Here is a 23,362-nt window from a genome sequence, read left to right on the forward strand (position 1 = left end):
TTGACTGAATTCGAATTCGTCCTAAAGGTACACCTCAAACTATGTCACCGCCACAATTGTGTTTGCCTCCAGTGCTTGAGGTCGTAGGCTCGAATACTAGGCCGGGTCAAACCAAAAAATGTCACATGCTTCTTTTCCGCTAATCACTTGATATTGAGGAGTTAGAACAAAGACTACTTAGATCTGGGTAAGAATAATGTGACCGGGCAAGGTGACACGTCTTCCTACAAAATGTTACCTTGTGAACTAGTGCATTTTAAAGCTGAATTAGCGTGTCCGTCTAGTATAAAGAAACTTCTGGTTAATTTGAAATCCCGATCTTTTTCTGAAATTAGGTCTATCAAATTTCATGGTTTTTCAACCCGGTATACAACCATTCCCCCTATGAAATTAAAAGATCGTCTAAAAGAAAAATCCACAATTTGTTTCTAAGAGGGACGAAAGATACCAGAGGAGTTCTAATAAATTGAAAATAAACTGACAACGCCATGGCTAAAAATGAAAAAAAGACATAGACAAACAATAGTACACATGACACAACATAGAAAACTAAAGAATAAGTAACACGAACCCCACCAAAAATTAGGGGTGATCGCATGTGCTCCGGAAGGGTAAGCAGATCCTGCTCCCCATGTGGTACCCGTCGTGCTGCTCATGTTTTATGAGTTTGACTGTCCCTTTGGTATCTTTCGTCCCTCTTTTAAAGTAAAAACACTTTAAAGCAGACGGAAAACGGAAAGTTCTAATATACTGCAATGCATACATGTACAGTCATTATTTGTATTTAGAACGGGGTAACATCTCACTTTATTACAGTTGACAAGTAGTGGTAATTTAACTATCTTCATATTTTTGTTACTATAACAACATTAATTAGTATATCCCACTGCTGTAGATTAAAATCAATGCAAAACCAAAGTGTTTAGCCAAATGTTAGTTAACATCGGGAGTTGCTAAGTTTTAAAAGCCATTCCGGCTGAATATCCATACGATTCGTAGTCAGTGAAATTCCCGTAAATCCACAACCCAAAGCGTGTCTTTTCTCTGTGTGTGATGTGATGTGATCCATTAGATATTGGAATGCTGAAACTACTGTAGTGATATTCTTCCCCAGAAATACTGAAAATGTTTTTCAAATTCACGAAACTACCGTCAAGTACAAATCCATCGACTGCCTCTGTCGGTACTGTAATACTGATGAAACTTTCAAAATCTGGTGGAACAATGAAATCATAATCATACAGGTACTGGTTAATACCGGGAATCGTCATCATGAAGGCATCTCCATGTTTTTGTGATAGCTCATGCGGGTAAATATGTACCATCACATCGCTTTCAGATGAAATATAAGAGATGGTTGTATGGAAATAATCCATAAAGTCTCTTGATTTTAGTACGTTTCTAGTGCGATTGTTACCACTCTTCAATGCTATATTTGTATCATTTACAGCAAGCACGCGAACTGTGTTTTCAGGTCGATAATGTATATATGGAATGACGTACACATTATCCAGCTGATTTGTAGGTAACACCATTTCGATGAATGGCTGACAGTCTGCTTTGGCATTGATATAGTTGCATCTATTTCCACTGACGACAGCAACTGGCTTCGATGCAAATATTCTTGTTCCTGTTAGGTCTGATGAGTGCATAACTTGAAATGCTGTATACTTATTGAGTACCAATGTTAAAGTCTGATTGTTAGAATATTGTATATTCTCGTATGAAACTGATCCATCTTTAATCGTAAAATTTATTTCTATTAATGTATTTGAATAAACAGAAGTAAGGGAAAATAAACTCGCTCCATTGCTGTCATATGGAGTGAACGAGGGAATGACGTAATCTGTTGAAACATATCGAGTGGGAATAACAAGGAATCCTTCAGAATGATATCGACGGAGGAATAAAAATCCATAAAGGATAATCGGGACAGTAGAGTGTATTTCTGCTCCTGCCTGGTGTAAACCATTTGTCATCAATACATTAGAATCAAGGGTATAAGTATTATCGGCTGAATTTAAAGTTACTGAAACATTTTTATTATTTGCAAAATAAAAAATATTTATTTCGCTCTTTCTGTAAATTGCTGGTAATATTCGTGGCGATGGTCTGCCATGTGCTTCGTGAAATATCACAATAAAATCCTTCCCTCTGCCTTCTGCAAAAGTGTAAAACAATTGTTTAACATAAGTAAAATACAAAACTCAAATTTTTAACTCCTTACATATATGCTGGCTTCTCTAAGACTATGTTCTGTATAGAAATACCATTACTATAATTCTTCACCAGTTTTAATGGTTTTGGAAAACAGACAAAACAAAACAAATTTAAATAACTAATTTCATGATAATTTTACTTGGTGTTTTCACAAGTTCCGGTATTTATAAGGAAATAACAAAAAACTGAAATAGATATCATCACTACTAGAACAATTAAAATCCTTTCGATAGAAATCAGACTGTGCTGCTCTGAATCTGAATAACACGTAGTGATGCACTATTCTATAATATGACTTCCAGAGACTATTAGCTATAAAAATGTCTATACCTCTGTATTAATCGATCTCACATGTAACAAAGAAGTATTCACATTGATGTCAATATATATAAAAATTATTTTTATTTATTTTTTCATATTGCATAAAATGAAAAATAGGAACAGCTTCATTTATTTGAATCTTTTACTTTAAATCGAAATTTGGCATGTTTTTACCAATTTATTTCATAAAATAAACGTTCAGTTTATCATTATGCACAATTATACTTTATTTTAACGTCTAGCTTGGTTAAGATGTATTTATTTCTTATTTTTCACAACCCCACACAAAATAACAAAGTTGTTCTAACACTATTTTTTAACTATTTGTTACAAAACAATAGGATTTACATTACAATAACAATTTATTTCATTACCATTTTTCCATTTAATGTTATGCGACTGTAAACATGACATACTACTTCTATTGTTTTACCCTTCCGGAACACCTGAGATCATCCCTAGTTTTTGGTGGGGTTCGTGTTTCTTAGTTTTCTATGGTGTGTCATGTGTACTATTATTATTTTTCTATTTTTTTATTTTTAGCCATGGCAATGTCAGTTTATGTTCTATCTATGAGTTTAATCGTCCCTCAAGTATCTTTCGCCCACTTTTCTAGAGGAATATATCAAAAATGAAAATAGTTTTACCTGCATACTGACATTTGTCACCAAGATAGCCGTTACCACATTTGCATAAGTGTCTATTTCCGGATATCTGACATTTTCCACCATTCATACAATGTTCAACAGCACAAATATCTTAAAAGATTGATTAGGAATTAAAGATAATATAAATTCATTGAATTTTCAAAATAAGATTCAAGACAGAATAATGAAAACATCCATCAATATACCGTACTTTTTGAGTCAAAAGAACATGACATTTAAACAAGGCATAGAAAAGTTTTGAATAAAATACAAGTCCGATCGCTGTTTTTTTTTTATATATATATAATCAAGAATACATCTTGTTTTACATTTATAGATAAATAACTTTGTACATTATCTTCTTTCAATGTACAGAAAGAGTACACATTAGCATCTAGCATTTGCCCTCATATATTCCGATTTTAAACATTTATATAATTTATTGTAATCATTTCTATACACATTGTTTGGTTCTTTGGTATAACATGTATTTTTTAAACCTTTGATAATACAATATTTTAACTCGATTTGTTTAAAAAATGTTTTGAATTATGAAAGTCATCCAAAGATGCGTTATCAATGCTGCGTTATTCATACTAATATCAAAGATCTTTACGCGGTTTTTTTATCAAGTGTATGGATTTACATGTCAAAAGTTTAAAGCATCTCAAAATTAAGATTTGTTGTGAGTCATTCTAATATGACGTGCTTCTTTCGCTTTGTAAACAAACCAATGCTTGAAATCTAATAAAATGTGTCTGCACATGCTTATTTTGACTATAGTAGAAAAATGGATGTTATCAAATTGGCATACATTTAAAATATTTTATTAACTTAAAACACTTTCAAACTCTTTAAAGATGCACATGTTGTTAATTAAGAATTACCGTTGATCATCTCAACGAGATTGATTGTCTCACTTGAGCCGGTACGGCGAAAGCGAGAAAAGCCATCGAGTAGTGATGACCAATGATAATTTGTTTATCGCTATTTTATCTATGACAACGTTGTCAATTTCGTGTCAATTTCATTAGCAACGCGACGTGCCTCCTTAGTTTTTAGCGATAATTTTCCATCTCAAGCTAGTAGCATGATATGAAAAATGATCACAAAAAAAAGATCAAAGGAAAAATGCATAAAACAGCGATAATAATAGATATACAATGACTACAATGAGTTACAATTTGCAATTGACCTAGATCAGATAACGCTCATTTTGGCTGTTCATGAAAGAGCCTACATCAACGATCTGCACTTATTTTAGACCTCGCTTTTGCTCGGGCGGAAATAATTACAAATATAATGCCTTTACATGTTAAAACTACTTGTAGTTTTAACATTGTTATGTGTAGTTTAACATGGATAGGCGTTAAGTTATATTCCTGGTATTTTATACCTCACTTTCGCTCGGGAAAAACATATCGCGAATATAAAGCCTACCCATGTTAAAACTACAATAAAGTATACATTGCATCAATTATTTCTTAATTGTAATTATATATTTCGAAGAACTAACATTTGACTACTTTCGTGATACTAAAACCATTAAACAACATTAACCACCAAACAAGTGAGGACATATGGTAAATGAAATGCATGGACTTTTTGTATACATTGTATATATGTTTGTATACTTAAATTGAGAACAAAGATTTTCAAACATATTTTATCGAGCCTTCTTTGCTTTACTATCCATATAAAAAAGAAGATGTGGTATGATTGCCAATGAGACAACTATCCACAAAAGACCAAAATGACACTTACATTAACAACTATAGGTCACCGTACGGCCTTCAACAATGAGCAAAGCCCATACTGCATAGTCAGCTATAAAAGGCTCCGATAAGACAATGTAAAACAATTCAAACGAGAAAACTAAAGGCCTTATTTATGTAAAAAAATGAACGAAAAACAAATATGTAACACATAAACAAACGACAACCACTGAATTACAGGCTCCTGACTTGGGACAGGCACGTACATAAATAATGTGGCGGGGTTAAACATGTTAGCGGGATCCCAACCCTCCCATAACCTGGGACAGTGGTATAACAGTACAACATAAGAACGAACTATAAAAATCAGCTGAAAAAGGCTTAACCCATGCTTGTTTTTAGGAAATAAACAGTCAGTAAAGAAATATTTTATAACAATTTTCAATATCAAGATACAGAGATGTAATTATATATGCACATGCTGTTTGTGTTTTATATTCAGTTTCATTACCTTGGCAAACCCCTCTAATACAATGTAGTGAGTCTTGACATTCGACAGAGTCTTGGCATTGATGAGACGTATTTCTTTCTATAACAAAGATTAAAAAAGATAATGGAGAATAACTCTATTGATTCTGTCGTCCAAACCGCTCTTCCGAATTTGATTTCATCAGGAATGCTCAAACAAAAACATCTTAAAGCCAAGGATATATAAGACATAAACAGGTGGACAGCTATATGACAGAAAGGGCGTTAATTGCAAAACTCATCTTAAAGCATGTCGGACAAGCGCGATTGCACATTTTTGTTATCTACGGAAAGTTAGAGTAAAGAAAAGATTTTTTTAAAACATGCTGATTCATGTGGACTAGCAGTCTTCCATCGGTGATAACAACCAAATAAATGATTGTAAATCATGTAAATGAATATAACCCTTTTAATTACGTACGTTTAAAGTGCTTCACTATATTTTTTTCTTAAAGGAACGCTCAAACATAAACATGACCTGGGAAATTGCCGATTAGGTTTATCAAGAAGTAACTTTAACTGAGAGAAATACAACAATTTTTTTTATGAATACTTAATCTATCAACAAAAATGCAAGAATTGTTTGTTTTAAATCATGTTAGTACCGTTGCATCTACCATTGATTTGAAGACTAACATCACAACAGCAGTAGAATCGACCAAGTGCTAATAAATGAAATAACTCTAAGTTAAGGTTTCAGGATATTCTAACATCGGACTAGGTTTCCTAATTGTATACCTGCAGCGAATTGTTAATTACATTCATTCAGAGACGGAACAAAATCACTATTCATCCGTTGTTTTACATTTTGTACATACATAAATTTTCTATCTAAGAATGTATTGCTGTTTGATAATGCCATCTCTTATTAACTAAAAAGTAGCATACATGACCTATTAACATAAGACAATATTCTGTGTTATTGTGTGCCTGATTTTAATCTCCTTAATGATATTCTTACACACAGATTTTCATTTTACAATAAAATAAAACAACAACATATATAAATATGTCAGCACTTAACACATCTTGAACAATATTTCAGAGTGCAAAAATTTGAATTTTGAAAAAGCTACATCCAAAACAATATCAATGAACGTATTCAAATTTACCTGCCGGATAAAGCTTATGTTTAGAAAGTCATCCATGTACATTACGTAACAATACAATTTTTTTTTTTATACAGAACTACATGTAAAAAAAGTTTGTTTTTTAAAGTATTATTTCTTAAAGGCATATGAAACGAGTGACTGGTAAAACATAATGTTCATCCAATTCTTGAACCAATGCATGTATATATCATAAACTTAGTCTTCTGTGCACGCTTTTATCATTTTTTACGCAAATATATCGTATTATCATAATTTTTTCTCTCTCTCTGTCTGGTATGATTTAACAAATACGGCAGCTATTATATTGCCGTGTTTTGACTCCGAAGTTTACCGATTGTCTCCTAATAGTTAACAATCAACAAAAAGCATGGATATTGAGCACGTGTTTAAAATGTACAATCATATTAAAGTTTATTTCAGTGACAGATCCATGCGTATTGCGATCATCGGATTTTTACGAAAAGGTTCACGCTAAGGTCACGTTGCATACGGACAATATGTCGGCGAATTGCCTCCTGGAAGCATGCAATTAAAAAAAGTAAACTTCTTCTAAATGCGGACAAATTCAAGAATTTTCTTCAGAAAAAAAGTATATGTACTTAAGTTTAATAATGAAAACTATCCATTTTTTTCATTTTTTTTTAAATTTGAGGTTTTATCTGACTTTAATTATTTGAAATTAGAGAGTCTTACTTGTGGTGATTACGTAACACTTGTAAATGTTACGGATGCAAATTGTTAAATGTTACGTAATGGACGTGTGAGCACATTTACAAGTGCATGCTTGCTTCCATATTTTGTTTTGTTATTGTGCTATTTTTTCTTTGATGCGTTCACTTGACAAAAATTGAAAAAATGATTGACGAGAAACTGTATAGGTCTATGGAAAGAAAACGTGACGTCACATAGCAGAAGAGGATATATAAAAAGAACAATCGTATGCTCATTCGCATGAATACTTTAAAGACAACAGTGAATATTTGTTCTAATGAAATTCATTGCTGTAAAAAAGAATGATTTACTCGAGAAAAATAGGTTGTAAATAATATAGCATTTAAAAGAATCGAACGTTCATAATATTTCATATTTAGTTTAATAATTTATGATTCTTACTTCCTTCACAAACCTGACCATTCCAGTAATCTTGATCGCAGCAAATACAGTGATTATGCCTGCATTGTAGTGTTGCTTTACACTCAATTGATGCATTACAAAAGCTATTTTCATCTTTTTCTGAAACAACAAAATTAAATGTACTTTGATTTCATAATAATCGGCAACGATTTTATTATGTGTTTAAAAGCAGTTAAAACAAGATTTGTTCTTGTTTTTTGTCCAGTAATTTTCTTGTGTAGATTTTTAAAAAGACGTATCAATGCGGGGTTCACACATTGCCGATTATTGCTCCCGTTTGAGATCAGACAGTGATAGGACACGAAAAGTGAAAAAGTCGGAATAGTATCCTCAATTATCTGGAATGTCCTATTATTGTCTGAACGCAGTCGTTTTAGTTCGTAACAGATTCCTACTGGTCGGGAAGGGTCCAAATAGTTCGACAAAGCAACCCGATAGTTAGGTGCGTCCCGTAACATTCGGGGGAAACTCAGCCGATTTTGTCTAGTCGGATTACAATCGTGCCTATGTCGTGACAGATTCTGCGGTATCGGATCGAATTCCTAACAATGTTCTATGTATTCGGGACGGTGTCCTGTGGAACGGGAATGATCTGGAGAAATTTTTTATTGCTGTTTTTCTGCCGATTGAGTCCAGATTGCATCCAGATCTTGTCGATTGCGAACCGTTTTAGCCGAAACCGTTCCGAAACAGTCCCGTTATTAATTCTAAATTCGTCAATGATACCCACGTCAGAGTCCCGGCAATTACAGAATACAATACGACTGAGACTAGACAAATCCGTTTGCAATGCGATAGAGCGGACCGTGATAGGATTACGTTCCGACAGTACCTGATCATCCCGAGTATGCCGACAGTTTTCGAACGGATAACTTCCGTCAGCGTCGGTTCACAATCTTGTCACTATCTGATCTCTGTCGGATTACATTCGGTAGAATCGGGACGCAGTCGTGACAGACTCGGTCGAATTTTACCTGGCGAAAGATACAAATCGGATTAGAAGCGGATTTAGAACGGGATTATCGGGATAAATTCGCTTGGAAACGGTTGAATATCGACGCTTCCTGGACAATATCTGATTGTTGTCGTGATTAATTTTGTTTTTTACAAATTTTAATTAAAGTTTGAAATTCCACCAACGATTCATAGGATCTTGATCAGACTTTTAATAAATATTAATCGGGAATGGTCCTGTGAAGGACGGCAGTAAAAATCGTGAATGTGTGACCCCAGCTTAACAGAAAATAGCACTATTTATTTTTATTGTAGTTTTTTACGTTTTCCCTTCAACTAGTTTAAAGTATTAAGTTCTGTATATTTAAATTGATTTTAACTCAATTTTATCACAAACATTGAATTGTCACCCGTTAAAATATGTCAGACAAAAATATACTTATTGAACACGTAGATCCTGTCCAGTAGTTTGAATTAGCACACTGACATACATTTATATCGCAGTGTAAGGTTTCGCTGCATTCCTTTTCTTCCATACATTTATCATTTATAGATTTTTCTAAAAAGCAATAAAGCTTGCATATCAATTACAATTTACAAAGTATGAATACAAACAGAAACATAATACAAAATCGAAAATACAACAACAGTAGATCTAGAATAGTTTAATAAAAATGGTTAGTCTACTACGCAACAAATATTGCAGCTGTTTTATAATAGAATGCCTTATTTGTATATCTGAAAAAGTGTTCGTGTTCTGCTCATCCATTCATGATGTTGTCGTAGTCTATTTTTGCATAATTGAATGCCGTGTTCATGTATATATATAAAAATACACACATCATTTAAAACAATTTCATGCAAGATCATGTTTGCTTCAAGTATGGCAGCATGTGAAATTTAAGTTTTGTATGCTATGTTAGGTATCCAGCTTCCGTAAAAAGCGCAGAAAACGAATTGAAACAGATTGGTCATGTTGATCTAGCAAGATACAAACGAATTGCTTACTTGTATAACATTTAGAGATATCCCAGTACTCAGACTCCGAACACTGACAAATAGATTCCCTACATTCCAAGTTTTCTGCACATTCAACAGAAGATTCACAAGAGTGTCCATCGAAATTTTCTGAAATAGGTTAATGTGTTGCCTTTTTAACTTTTTAAGATTATTTCATGAATACAATAATACATATTATTTTTCAAATATTCAGTGCGGAAAAGATAATAGTGCCAAAACATTGATATATCTGTTTATCTGAAAGCTTATTTCAATAAAAGTTAAACATGTGACATTGTCTGATGGTGTTTATAGAGAATACAATGATAATAAAAAATCATTATAAATTCTTGAAATCTGATGCGAAACAGATTCCATAATTATTCTCCCAAAAGTGTTGAATTGATGTTTAAAATACACTGTCTCCAGTGGGAAACATCAAACAATGTATCTTTCTTACTCAATACATTGAGCGAGGTAATCTATAAATACTAGGAGTAACCGCATATTAACGAATCGACTTTTTTTAAATTTATTTTCCCTATTTTTATTTTGTCATTGTTTCTTTGTTCCTTCTTTGTACCTAATAAAAAGCTTACATGTATAAAAAGGGACGAAAGATACCATAGGAACAGTCCAACTCATAAATCGAAAAAAAAATGACAACGCCAAGCTAAGGCTAAAAATGAAAATGACAAACCGACAAACAATAGTACACATGACACAACATAGAAAAAACTAAAGAATAAGCAACACGAACCCCACCAAAAACTATAAATGAGACATTTGAAATTGCAGAATCCGACGTAACAATAGTCTATGGGTCGAGTGTTCCAAATTGGTTGAATATGAAGCCATAAACCATAATCCGTTTAACATTATTACCAGCACAGTAGTCACCACATCGGTGTTGACACGAATATCAATTATATAGTCATTTTATTAAATTTTCTGTTGACAAAACTTTGAAGTTTTCGTAAAACTGAGGATTTTCTTATGCCAGGAATAGATTTCATTAACCGTATTTGGCACAACTTTTTGGAATTTTGGGTCCTCAATGCTCTTCAACTTTGTACTTGTTTGGCTTTATAACAATTTAGATCTAAACGTCACTGATGATTTTTATGAAGACGAAACGCGCGTCTGGCGTAATAAATAAAATCCTGGTACAATTGATTGCTTATACATTTACAATTGGATCTTTCACGATTTCAATTCTTGGTACATTAAACTGGGATAGCTTATTGCAGGCGATAAGATATCTTCTTAATCAAGGAAAACCGCTAGATAAATCCAGCCTCAAGATCCATTATATCATAATGACGATATGTTAAATCATGCTTACCTCACTTAATTTCGATGTTCACCTCGGAGTTTTCAGTTGAAACGTCAGATGTAACCATAAAAATGAGATTTATCATTTGGTATTCAAAACCGGAATCTTGACACAGTAAGTCAAAGCTTTGCCAACTGAACTAAATGAGTTGTTCACTGGCACAGCTAGTGGAAGGTAGTCACATATCTAACTGGTCAAGGGATGCATATGTACTGCTACATGTTTACCAAACTTTGTGCTATAATATTGATATTTATATCATAATTGACATTTTACGTGCAATCATGAATATATGACTTACTGAATATGCATATGTTTCCATTCCAAAATAAATCGACAAGACATTGACATACTCCATCCTCACATAGAAGTTTTCCTCCACATTCCTTTGAATTTGTGCAAGTGTCGTTTACTGTCTTTTCTGTAAAATCATGATTATAATTCCTTAACAAAATAATAATATTAGGTAATAGAATGTTTTTCAATTCCTTCAATTACATTATATCGGCTGATAAAAGAGTAATTTCAGTTCATATATAGTGTTGCGGTGTAAGCTGAGCTTTCAAGTTGACTTTTTAAAATCAGGATCAAGATCATGTTACAATGTGTTACTTTATAACCAATATTAAATAGATATGTTCAATTAAAGTTTTTTTAGTAAAGTGTTCTCGACATTTGTTTTTATTAAATCAGGAAAATTAAGATTTTAGGAAAAAAGAAAGAACCATTTTGTATACCATTTGGCATCTAACAAAAACAACAACAAAAACTAAAAAAAAAAACAACAATATAGTACAGTAAAAGTAGCTCCTTCAAAATTATTTTGACTTTGTTAATGAATATAAGTTTCTATACTGTGTATACCACGTATAAAGGCGATTTCATAACATTTTGTTTGTCACTGTGACGTCATAAATATGTCACAATTAACAATTTTTGATCCACTAAGCAACAATACGTTATCGCAATTCGTCAACACACAAAGAGCCCGTTATCAGATAAATTATAACAAAAGTCAACAGTATGTCAATATGTGAAACTGATTCAAAATAGAAAACACTCAACCCGGTACATACTTTAAAAAATCAACGAAAAACAAATATGGCAGACAGCATAATGCTTTTGTATCTATATTTTCAGCTAACAAATTTATTACTACATATAATATCTTATTGAGGAGGGTAATATTACCCAATTGCATTAGAACAAATGTAATATTACCCAAGAACAAACACAGTTAAGTCAGAATGATGTGACCCTAAGCATGCTATTACTCATATTTTTTCAGATTAAGTATAATATTTTAATTAACGTAGTTGGTACTTACCAGATACACATACATTTCCATTCCAGTAGAACATCTGTGCACATTGACAGGTACCATAGATACAAAACAATGTAGCATCACATTCTGCAGTAAGCTTACATTTAGAATAAAAAGTCTTTTCTACAAAGTTTTAATGTATTTATTCAAGTATAAGATATACTGATATACGTTTAAAACTTAGGACAATGAAGTTAAGTAATGAAATAAGTGCACAATTAACAAGTCTTATAGTCATGTTAATGTCAATAGGTATTTTGATCATTACCATATGGGTCCTTTAAAAAAAAATGTCGAATTTTGAAACTGAAAAAATTATTAAAAGTTACTTATTCAAACAACCCTCTACATAAGCAAATCAAAACAAACAGTACTTAAAGAACAACATATTAAAAGATGCAATCTTAATAATGTCGTACACGAATATCTTTAAACATTGTTTGATAGGTGGTTCAATATTTTGTATCTCCTGTTACCATTTTCAAAAGAAATTTTGGGTTATTAAGAAAAGGTTTAGATAAAATTTAAAGCTTGTTTTATGTAGCCAGATGGTTTTCAAGAGAATAAACTTCTATATATATTCATTCTGTAAAGTAATAAATTATTTGCCAATATTCCAGGTTGTACTGAAAATTACCTCTAAAAATTGGTTTTCAAAGTTGTAAAAATTACCACTAGTAATGCAAGTCTAAGATAGCATTTCATGTTGCTCGGCATGTTTTATCTCTTTCAAATAAACCCAATATCAAGTAAATTCCTCATCAGTTAGTTTAATTTTCTCCTTATTTCATTGGTAACAGGAACGTACGTTACCCTGTATGCGTTCATTGCCTATGTAAATTTTAAAATTGTTTATAATCCTGGTACTTTTTGATAACTATTGTATGCACATTGAACGACAAATTTATGTGACGTATATAATTTTTCTGACGTCAGACACTCAAATCAATCCATGTGTTCGTAGATAGTAGATGTTTTTATGTCCTGTTAAATTGTTATACGATGATGACCGATGTACCCATATTTTGACTATTTTATTAATTGTGACTGTTTATTTAACGCATCATGTAAATGTAGCGAAATTTGATGAGAGTGTTAGCGCTATAGAACCAGGTTTAATCCACCATTTTCTACATTTGAAAATGCCTGTACCAAGTCAGGAATATGACAGTTCTTGTCCATTCGTTTTTGATGCGTTTTGTTTTTTGATTTTGCCATGTGATTATGGACTTTCCAAATTGATTTTCCTCTGAGTTCAGTATTTTTGTGATTTTACTTTTTATGATATATCACTAAATAAAAGTCTATAATTTTATCTTGTTGTCTATCCTGTTACCGATATCAGTAGTGCACTTGCAAATGCTTAATTGGGAAGAATAAGACGTTAGAACTTTGAGATGAGTTCAAACAACGAAATACTTCATTTGTTTCGCAACAATATGTAAAGATAAAAAACTTAACGACGTTTCTGTCCACAATTGTCTATCATGTTAATGTAACCATAGCAATCATAGTAACAGGATAGACAAATTTCTGCATTTTTGAATGCTGTTCTGAAATAACTACTCCCTTTGGTGAAGTGATTATGGTTTTCTGTTGTGAATTTGGTTTCCAACACGTTATTGCACTTTAAATAAGTATACTGTTGGTGTAATTAATCAAAATTATTGGTAACAGCATAGACATGAAAAAAGTACCCTCTATTTTTTTTTTCACTAAATGTTTCAAAATTTCTTTTCTCTACACTGTCGTTCAAGAAACGTGGCGTTTTACATGTAAAGGTTACTTTTCACTTTTGAAATCAACATTGACTGATTCAATATTCATAGGGAGAACAATTAAACGGCTATTTAAGTAGCGGTAACAGGATGGACATGAACTTCCCGTACGCTGATTGAATTTAGTTTGTAGATAATATTTTACATAAAATGATAAAGAAGCTAAGATTTTTCGTTAGAGTAAATAATTACGTTCTTTAAAAGTCCCTTTTGCAGATATCAAGGCGATCAGAAAATCGGGAAAAAATCATTTGAAATGTGTTTTTCTGACACTGTACTCACACAAATACCCCCAAAATATGACTTAAACACATTTTAATTTTATCAAAATAGATGTAAATCGTGTTTATTATCAATGATCTGAATCATAATTCGACAAGCTTTCATTTAAACCATTACAATTAAATGTCCATTAGAAATAAAAATTTTAGCATTGGTGTACTGAAAAGTCGACATTTTTTTTGAAATGACCCATATATGTTTTAAATATAATCCGTCCTCTCTCCCTGTAGAAGTTCCTACATGTATTATTAAGAAAAATGCACACTATGTTGTCTTCATTATTTAAATTCAAGTTATCTCATTTTTGTACTATAAACTCAAAACTAGAGAACTGCATTACTTCGTACTTCATTTTGTCTTTTCATCGTTTTTCATTGGAGTGTCAATTGTGAGTCTTCTATTGACGAAACTCGCGGCAGGTGTACAAAATGTTAAGCTTGACATATGTGATGTGTTTATTATTGAAATTCAAAATATCAAACCATCAATTTTTGCCTATCAGTAATTTTATATATGGTTTACGTATACTTTTTTTGTGATATTTTACAACAACAAAAATGAATGTATTTTAATATAATCTTATGTTTTATTACCTTCAATACAGCTTGTGCCATTCCAGATGTAATTGTCGCTGCATTTGCATTGTCCATCGGTACAAACCAGTTTTCCTTTACATTGATAAGCAGTCGCACATGACGAATTGATAGTTAGTCCTTAATAAACAAAATTGAGAAAGGTTAAACGAGTGACCAACTAAAAAGTAGTGTCAGTAAGTATTATATATAAACATTTGGAATAAATATAAGACAAACCAAAGAGAGATGCATCTCACTTGTTTTTGTAAGCTAAAGAAATAAGTAGAATCACAAAAATACTGAACTCCGAAAAAAATCCAAACGGAAAGACCATAATCAAATGGAAAAATCAAAAGCTCAAACAAATCAAACGAATGAATACCAGCTGTAATATTCCTGACTTGATACAGGCATTTTCTTATGTAGAAAATGTTTGATTAACCCTGGTTTCATAGCTTGCAAAACCTCTCATTTGTATGACAGTTGTATGAAATTCAATTATATTGACAACGATGTGTGAACAAAACAAACAGACATAAAAGATAAAAAATAGTGGTATAGCAGTTAACATTAATATTGTGTTATAATCTGAATCACGATACAACTAAACAACAAAGAAGCACAAACAGGCATACATACATAGATAAAGCACATTAACAAAAATGAAAGACAAGTATACAAACATTTACAGTAGCACAATGACACGATGACGGGATGTATATGTGTAGAGTCTCGTCAAATGTATTTATAAGGAAACACAAACAAGCATATAGATAAAGCATATAAGTAAAAATTAAAAACAAGAATACAAAATTTAGTATAGAAAAATTACAGAATAACGGGATGTACAAGTATAAAATCACGTCACATGGATATCACCAAACACTGACTAAACAATAACGGTGATATGTTCAACACAAATAAAAGAAAACTAGATGATAAACAGCGTCTGTACACAGAATCCATACTTCAAGACCATCGTGTATATTTGTGTGAAGTTGATACGGAATATGTGTCAACACGGTTTTGATATCTTCCAATTGACCTTTTGTAAAAAGAAGGACACGTTCGTTGATATTGCGCGGAATCAGGGTGATAACCATTGATGTCAGCAAATGTCTAAATAATTTTAGGGTATACTTAATTTTAGCAAAATCTAAATTGATTTTAGCATAAGCTTAAATGATTTCAGCTTAGGCTTAAATCAATTTACCATATGTTGAATTGATCAGCTTATTCAGAAATGTTAGCGCGGGATCAAGATAGTATTAACCTTGGCATATCTGATCACATATACTTAGTTGACTTAGAATTTTCTGACATGAATTTAGCTTATGCTCGAATAAATTTAGCTTATGCTAAAATGAATTTACCTTATGCTCAAATGAATTTAGCTAATGCTAAAATGAAAATATCTTATGCCTAATTGAATATAGCTTATGCTAAAATGAATTAAGCTTATGCTAAAATGTATTTAGCTTATGCTAAAATGTATTTAGCTTATGCTAAAATGTATTTAGCTTATGCTAAAATGTATTTAGCTTATGCTAAAATGTATTTAGCTTATGCTAAAATGTAGTTAGCTTATTCTAAAATCAATTCAGCTCATGCTTAAATTAATGTGTCTTATTCCAAATTGAAAAGAGGGGTCTCCGTGGCATAGTGGTCCAAGCAGCTACTACTGTTATCACTAGCCAGTAAACACTGAGGTTATAAGTTCGAACCCCGCTCGTGCAGGTGCACTCGATTCCAATTTTAATTGACTAGGATTATCAGTTTACTCTGGGCACTCCGGCTTCTTTCACCAATAAGAACTGGCTGCCACGAAATAGTATAAATGTGGTGCTCAAAAGTGGCGTTAAAACAACAAAATTCAAATGAATTTATCTTATACTAAAACGAATCTAGCTTATGCTGAAAAAATAATTTAGTATATGGTTAACTGTTTTCATCAAAGAAAAACTCGCTTTCTTAACTAACTGGTTGGACAAATTGCTGCATATGGTTCTTACTTATAATAAACAAATCGCAATAACTTGATGAAAAGATAATTTTCAATGCTTATTTTTTAATGTCTAACAGAAGACGTCGCACATATCGTCATTATCATACTCAGTTTTCACAACGTGTTATGGAATTGTGCAGGATTGAATACGTGAATTGAACGTTTTAAAGTTATTAAAGATCCGAAGTGAATGTTATTATTATTTTAGTGCGCTACCTTTTGATTTTAATTGGAGGGGGCTTGGACCTCAATGATATCAATATTGGACCCCAAAAATGGCAGCATTCATAGCAGCATTTAAAACCAGGAAGATATAAAAGAAGGATATTCTCTAAATAGAACATCGGCGAGCGAGAGTGCAAACACGCAGAATACATTTTTCGTTAAGTCAAGATAAAAAAAATCCTTTAAAGTCCCTCTACCTATAAATGGAAAGGTTGCTCCCTAATGTGATGGCTGCACGCATTGGAGGATATTTTCTTAAAAACTAGAAATGCAGTTTATTCATATTGTAGTAAGGATGCCTAATTGAATAAAGCATATTCTGAAATGAGTTAAGCATTTATGAAATGAAATTATAAAATATTTATGACCATGAATCCGCACCAGCATTTCTGTATAAGCTTGATAATACATCATATGCTTAAACGATTTTAGGTTATGCACAATTGAATTAAGCATATTCATCAATGATTTAAGCATATCCTAAAATCAATTAAGCATATCCTAAAATCAATTTAGCATATGCTCAAATCAATTTAGTTCAACGCTTGCTTTATAGAAAGTGAAAACTGTGGTATAATAACTTTAAGTAATGATAATTTTTTTTAGGTCGAGTAATCTGAAAATGTCTTTCAAATTCTACCTTTATATAAAGCAGACTTGATTTGTCCGTAGTAAGGAATACATCATAATGTTAAAGAATATTTTTGCTTAGCCTTAATTATAGCCGCCTGTTTTTTAAACACTTAACGTGTATATAATTAATAAAACATGAAGATATAACCTAAAAATAATATGATATTGTGAACTTGTGATATAAAAAACCATCTCACCTTTAAATATTTCAGAATCTAAGAGAGTACTATTAACTGTAGAACCAATAGTAAGTGTATTTCCATATGCTGTCATCAAGAACAAGAAACATAGCAGCACATCACACGCCGGTAACATTTCGACTGTTTGGTAGACGTGCTAGATTTGTTACTAAATTAATTGTACCAGGAAGAATCTAATATATCTAGATATCAAAACAACACTCAGTAGAAGTACGTTACCACTTTTAAAATTTAAAATAAATACGTAAAATGAGTCTACCGAATAAGCAAAACTCCTATTACGGAAAATATTGTATCAGGAAGAACCAGCGTCTCGTGATTTATAAGTAACACTTGGTTAAAGTTTGTTAACATTTTAAAGGACGGCGAGCGTAGGGTGTCTAATTTGATTTATTTTCTAAATATTTATACTAGACTATATAATTTCTATAAACCGTCAGCCCAATCTGTTTCTTATGTCATTCATAATAGAAATAACTAAAACACTAGTTTTAGAATTTGTCAGGCACGATGACCATTCCTTTTTATATATCAGACATTGCAACACATGTATATCAAATGATAACATCAATTTATAACATAAATTTATAATTGTGTAAATAAAGTCCACATCACAGAATAAGTCCACTGTTTAAATAAACTAAAAAAAACATGTCCGTCAGACAGGATTCACCTGACCCCGAATTTGCCTTATTTCATGGATGAAGATTCATTTTTGTGGTCAAGTCCGTATCGCGGATTCATTAAGCTTTAGGATAACTGTCTGTTGTTATGATTGTGAGGTGTACATTTTCGACTTCTGCAAGGTTTCAAATAACATCGAACATATTATCATGCATCATTCGGCAATGCTCGTTTTATGTTGTCTAGCCTTTTAGATTTATATCTGTATGCTATATAGAGCCATGGTATTTCGTGTATGGTGTACATGTCTGTCTGCATGTTTCATATATGACCATGATGACGTCAATTGTATTTGATATATTGAAAGATAGTAAGATGTCTATGTCTGGCTGTCGGTCAGGGTTCATATACTTTTGACCTTATGTTTCGAATTAATTGGCCAAGCATAACTTTTCCATTTGTCAGTTTCTAAGGCGCTGTAAGGATCGGAACTCATTTATTTGGTCTACGGGATATTTGTAGAGATCTGTATGTCATGGTTCATCTGACCTTCCACTCTTTTTATGAACCATTGACAATCATAATTTAAAAAAAAAAGAAGATGTGGTATGATTGCCAAAGAGACAACTATCCACAAGAGACCAAGATGACACAGACATTAACAATTATAGGTCACCGTACGGCCTTCAACAATGAGCAAAGCCCATACCGCATACTCAGCTATAAAAGGCCCCGATATGACAATGTAAAACAATTCAAACGAGAAAACTCTCGGCCTTATTTGTATAAAAAAATGAACGAAAAACAAATATGTAACATATAAACAAACGACAACCACTGAATTACAGGCTCCTGACTTTGAACAGGCACATACATAAATAATGTGGCGGGTTAGTCATGTTAGCGGGGTCCCAACGCTCCCCCTAACCCGAGACAGTTGTACAACAGTACAACATAAGAACGAACTATAAAAATCAATTGAAAATGCTTAACCCATCAGATAGACAAAAATACATTAAGCGCATTAAGCGCATTTGACACTTCTAGTAAAACCCTTGATATTATAGAAGTTCCAAAATTAACTATCATAAGTAAAGCAGACGAGACATTACAGCATTTGCGCTCTGGTATTCTATAGTCTGTAGTATATATAGTTAAATCAATCCACATCTGCGTTGTATATGTTCCAGACAATATGAGTATTTGGACCGTACGCGTACGGTCCAGACCGTATACGTATACTCGTACGGTCCGACCATACGCTTACGGTCGGACCGTATGAGTATACGCGTACGGTCCATCTGATGTTTTGGGATCATATGGGTTAAATTTAAAAACATTTAACAAAATCTTTATTTTTAGTTATACAAATTGTTATTATAACATGTATATGGATAAAATGATTAAGCGAACAATTGAAATTAAATATGTGTTTATTTGTATATCCGTGAATCCTATTTTGGTACTCAAGGTGACACTGACTTCCACAAAGAACGTCATATTTTTTTACAGTAACATAATTTGTTCATGCACGTTCCTTGCATTTTTTTGATAAAGTTCCTAAATATTCTAAAACGATTGTACTCCCACTCTAAGTTTACTTCCGATAACGTCAATTTCAATGAGCATACTTGGCTTCAATTTATGAATTACTGACATGCTAAATATACAGGGGATTAACAGATTAAATAAACGTGATTTTTTTAAATAGTTATAATATTATTTTTTTTTTTTATTTCAATTATTATTGAACTTTTTACATTAATTTGCGATATAAGTTATGTTGATCTGTTATATACATTTGTATCTGATAAACGTGACCAACTTCTTAATATTAGTCAGAACGGTCCGACCGTATGCGTATTTTGAAAATGTACGCATACGGTCCAGACCGTACACGTACGGTCCAAATACTCATACGGTCTGGAACATATATACAGAACTTAAGAAAGTACTGTTGCACAAAATATTGGTTATCGTTCAATCTCAAATTACTCATGAAGGATGCTGTTTTGCTGTATTTTTTTTTTTGATGGATATCATTTTGGTTTAAACGTTGCATATCCATATTATTGGCTGAATAGTGTCGGTCTGCCTGACTTGCACTTGACCGATTCTCAGCGCTGAATCTTTCAAACTTATTTATAGACGTTTTTAGTTGTTGTTTTTTTAACTTTCGAGGTAAAGTGTTGAATAATTAAAATTAGCTTTAATGTTCATCCTTATCAAAATAGTTACAGGCTTCAACCGGTTGCAGGTTTATCAAATGGTAAAAGACTTAATATTACTTAGTATTAAGTCTGGTCACGCATTTTCTTTCACGATCGAAAAAATACGTTGCCTGATCTTTCACGATCACGTTTGATGGAAACTCAACAAATTCAAGGTTTTCATAAACAAATTAACGCTTTTAATGGAAGAACATACTTTAATTTTACTGTACTATCAGATACACCAAAGATTAAATTCCAAATAAATCATGATATTCTGAAATATGACCATTATAGGTACAAAAAGCGTGTTATTTGTAATTAATTTCATAGACACGCATTGCGCCTTTTGTGTTTTTTCAAAAAGTACTGCATATTTTCTTTATCTTCTTTAACAGTTATGTTGAGGAAGTTGAACCATTTTGACAGACATATTTTTTTGTTCGGATTTGTTCCGCGTTTTGAAAATTAAGCGATTTTTTCAAAGATTCTGAACTAGAATGTACATTAAATGTCTTTCACGATCCGTTACCAGAACTTTCACGATCGTCTCTCAATACTTGACCGCCGTTAGATATTCTTTCACGATCATTTCTCTCGATAAACCGAATGACACCCGTGAGTATGATGAAAAGCATTACTCTTGAAGGATTGAAATAAAAAATAAGATAAAAAAATATTGTACCTTGAAGAGGTCCATTTATTCTAAAAAAAAAAAGAGAAACAATTGAAATATTGAAGATTTGAAGCTCCTGAATTACACCCAAAAATGTAGTTTCACAACAAGAGATAGAATAATACAATATATAAATGATGTATTTTGACAATAAAGTCAATATACAGCTCAAGTCCTCTTCAGGAATCTTTGCACATAATACTGATCTTTTTTTCAAATTAAAACTTTTCAAATCTTCTTAAACCCGCTTAAATATCAAATACTAGTATTTAAAACTAGAGGCTCTAAAGAGCATGTGTCGCTCACATTGGACTATGTGCATTTCAAACAAAGGACACTCTCGAACATTGTAGACGAAAAAATCTCTATTTTGTTGATCTTGAATTACTAATCTTTTAGTCTGTTTAGTTTCTCTCTATCTTCTTTAACTTTTGCTCATGCAAAACACAAAAGAGAGTAAAAAAAAAATCATCATTTAAGGGCAAGCACTCCTATGAAGAGTGACAGTCTACTAACTATATCGGCATTATTTGACTTTTTAATAGATCTTGCCTTGCTGATCATTTTTATGATAAAAAGTGTCTATTTATCTATTATAATTTAAATCATATACGGCATAGCGGAATCAAAATGTTTCTCTCTAAATATCATAGTTTTCAGAATAGGCAAAAATGAAAAAAAAATGGTAAAATTTGTCATGTATGGGCAATAACTCCTAGAAGAATTTGTCTAACAGTTTTGACGTATATGGACAATTGGGAAGTGCTCATTATTCTGAACATTTTTGCTCCTTTCCGATTTTCTCTATTTATAACAGTTCAAAAAATAATAGACAAAACTTGCATGTTACCCCTATGTTCTATTTTTAGCCATGTCGGCCATGTTGGTTGGTAGACGGGTTCAATTTGTCTCAGTTGTTTCAGAGGAGAAGGTTTTTGTAAAAGATTACAAAAATTTACATAAAATTGTTAAAAAAAATTACTATAAAGGGCAATAACTCCTCAAGGGGTCAATTGACCATGTTTGCCATGTTAACTTATTTGTAGTTCTTCCTTTGCTGAACATTATTGCTGTTTACAGTTTATCTCTATCTATAATTATATTCAAGATAACCAAAAACTGCAAAATTTTCTTAAAATTACCAGCTCAAGGGTAGCAACCCAACTACGGGTTGTCTGATTTGTCTGAAAATTTCAGGGCAGATAGATGTTGACCTGAATAACAATTTGACCTCATGTCAGATTTGCTCTAAATGCTTTCAGAGATATAAGCCAAAATCTTCATTTCACCCCTATGTTCTATTTATAGCCATGTCGGCCATGTTGGTTGGTAGGCGGGGTCATCAGACACATTTTTTAAACAAGACACCCTAATGGTGATTGTGGCCAAGTTTGGTTAAAATTGTCTCAGTTGTTTCAGAGAAGAAGGTTTTTGTAAAAGATTACAAAAATTTACAAAAAAATGTAAAAAAATTAGGTCCTGTTGACTTATTTGTAGATCTTTCTTTGCTGAACATTATTGCTGTTTACAGTTTATCTCTATTTATGATAATATTCAAGCCAATTACCAAAAACTGCAAAATTTTCTTAAAATAACCAATTCAGGGGCAGCAACCCAACAACGGGTTGTTTGATTTGTCTGAACAGTTCCAGGGAGATCTATCCTGACCTGGTGCACACTTTTATCCCATGTCAGATTTGCTCTAAATGCTTTGGTTTCATAGATATTATTAAGCCAAAATCTACATTTTACCCCTATGTTCTATTTTTAGCCATGTCGGCCATCTTGGTTGGGGGACGGGTCATCGGACACATTTTTTAAACTAGATACCCCAATGATGATTGTGGCCAAGTTTGGTTAACTT

At 32.2% G+C, this 23,362-nt stretch overlaps 1 protein-coding gene across 2 annotated transcripts; it reads right to left on the bottom strand.

Moving 5' to 3' along the window:
• Positions 1-728: 728 nt before the first annotated feature.
• On the bottom strand, positions 729-18,142 carry LOC134721433 (IgGFc-binding protein-like). Of its 2 annotated transcripts, XM_063584458.1 has the most exons (10): positions 17,986-18,142; positions 14,944-15,063; positions 12,294-12,413; positions 11,268-11,387; positions 9,640-9,759; positions 9,071-9,190; positions 7,657-7,776; positions 5,415-5,492; positions 3,189-3,299; positions 729-2,161 (listed from the first exon to the last, which is right to left on the bottom strand). In XM_063584458.1, exons 1-10 carry the CDS (start codon positions 18,101-18,103, stop codon positions 954-956), a joined length of 2,235 nt encoding a protein of 744 aa, XP_063440528.1. In that variant the 5' UTR covers positions 18,104-18,142; the 3' UTR covers positions 729-953. The 2 variants fall into 2 exon arrangements, with proteins under 2 accessions (XP_063440528.1, XP_063440529.1); XM_063584459.1 differs by lacking the exon at positions 5,415-5,492.
• Between the last annotated feature and the right edge of the window lie 5,220 nt (positions 18,143-23,362).

The sequence above is a fragment of the Mytilus trossulus genome, chromosome 6 (genome assembly GCF_036588685.1).
Source record: "Mytilus trossulus isolate FHL-02 chromosome 6, PNRI_Mtr1.1.1.hap1, whole genome shotgun sequence".
NCBI classification, from domain to species: Eukaryota; Metazoa; Mollusca; class Bivalvia; order Mytilida; family Mytilidae; genus Mytilus; species Mytilus trossulus.

What these genes read in the sequence shown, in the direction of transcription:
- LOC134721433 (XM_063584458.1), bottom strand. Translation starts at nt 18,103, where the DNA reads ATGTTACCGGCGTGTGATGTGCTGCTATGTTTCTTGTTCTTGATGACA. An exon ending in TGGAAACATATGCATATTCA is followed by an intron (nt 9,760 to 11,267) that starts GTAAGTCATATA and finishes AACCTATTTCAG; the next exon opens with AAAATTTCGATGGACACTCT. An exon ending in TGACAAATGTCAGTATGCAG is followed by an intron (nt 2,162 to 3,188) that starts GTAAAACTATTT and finishes ACACTTTTGCAG; the next exon opens with AAGGCAGAGGGAAGGATTTT.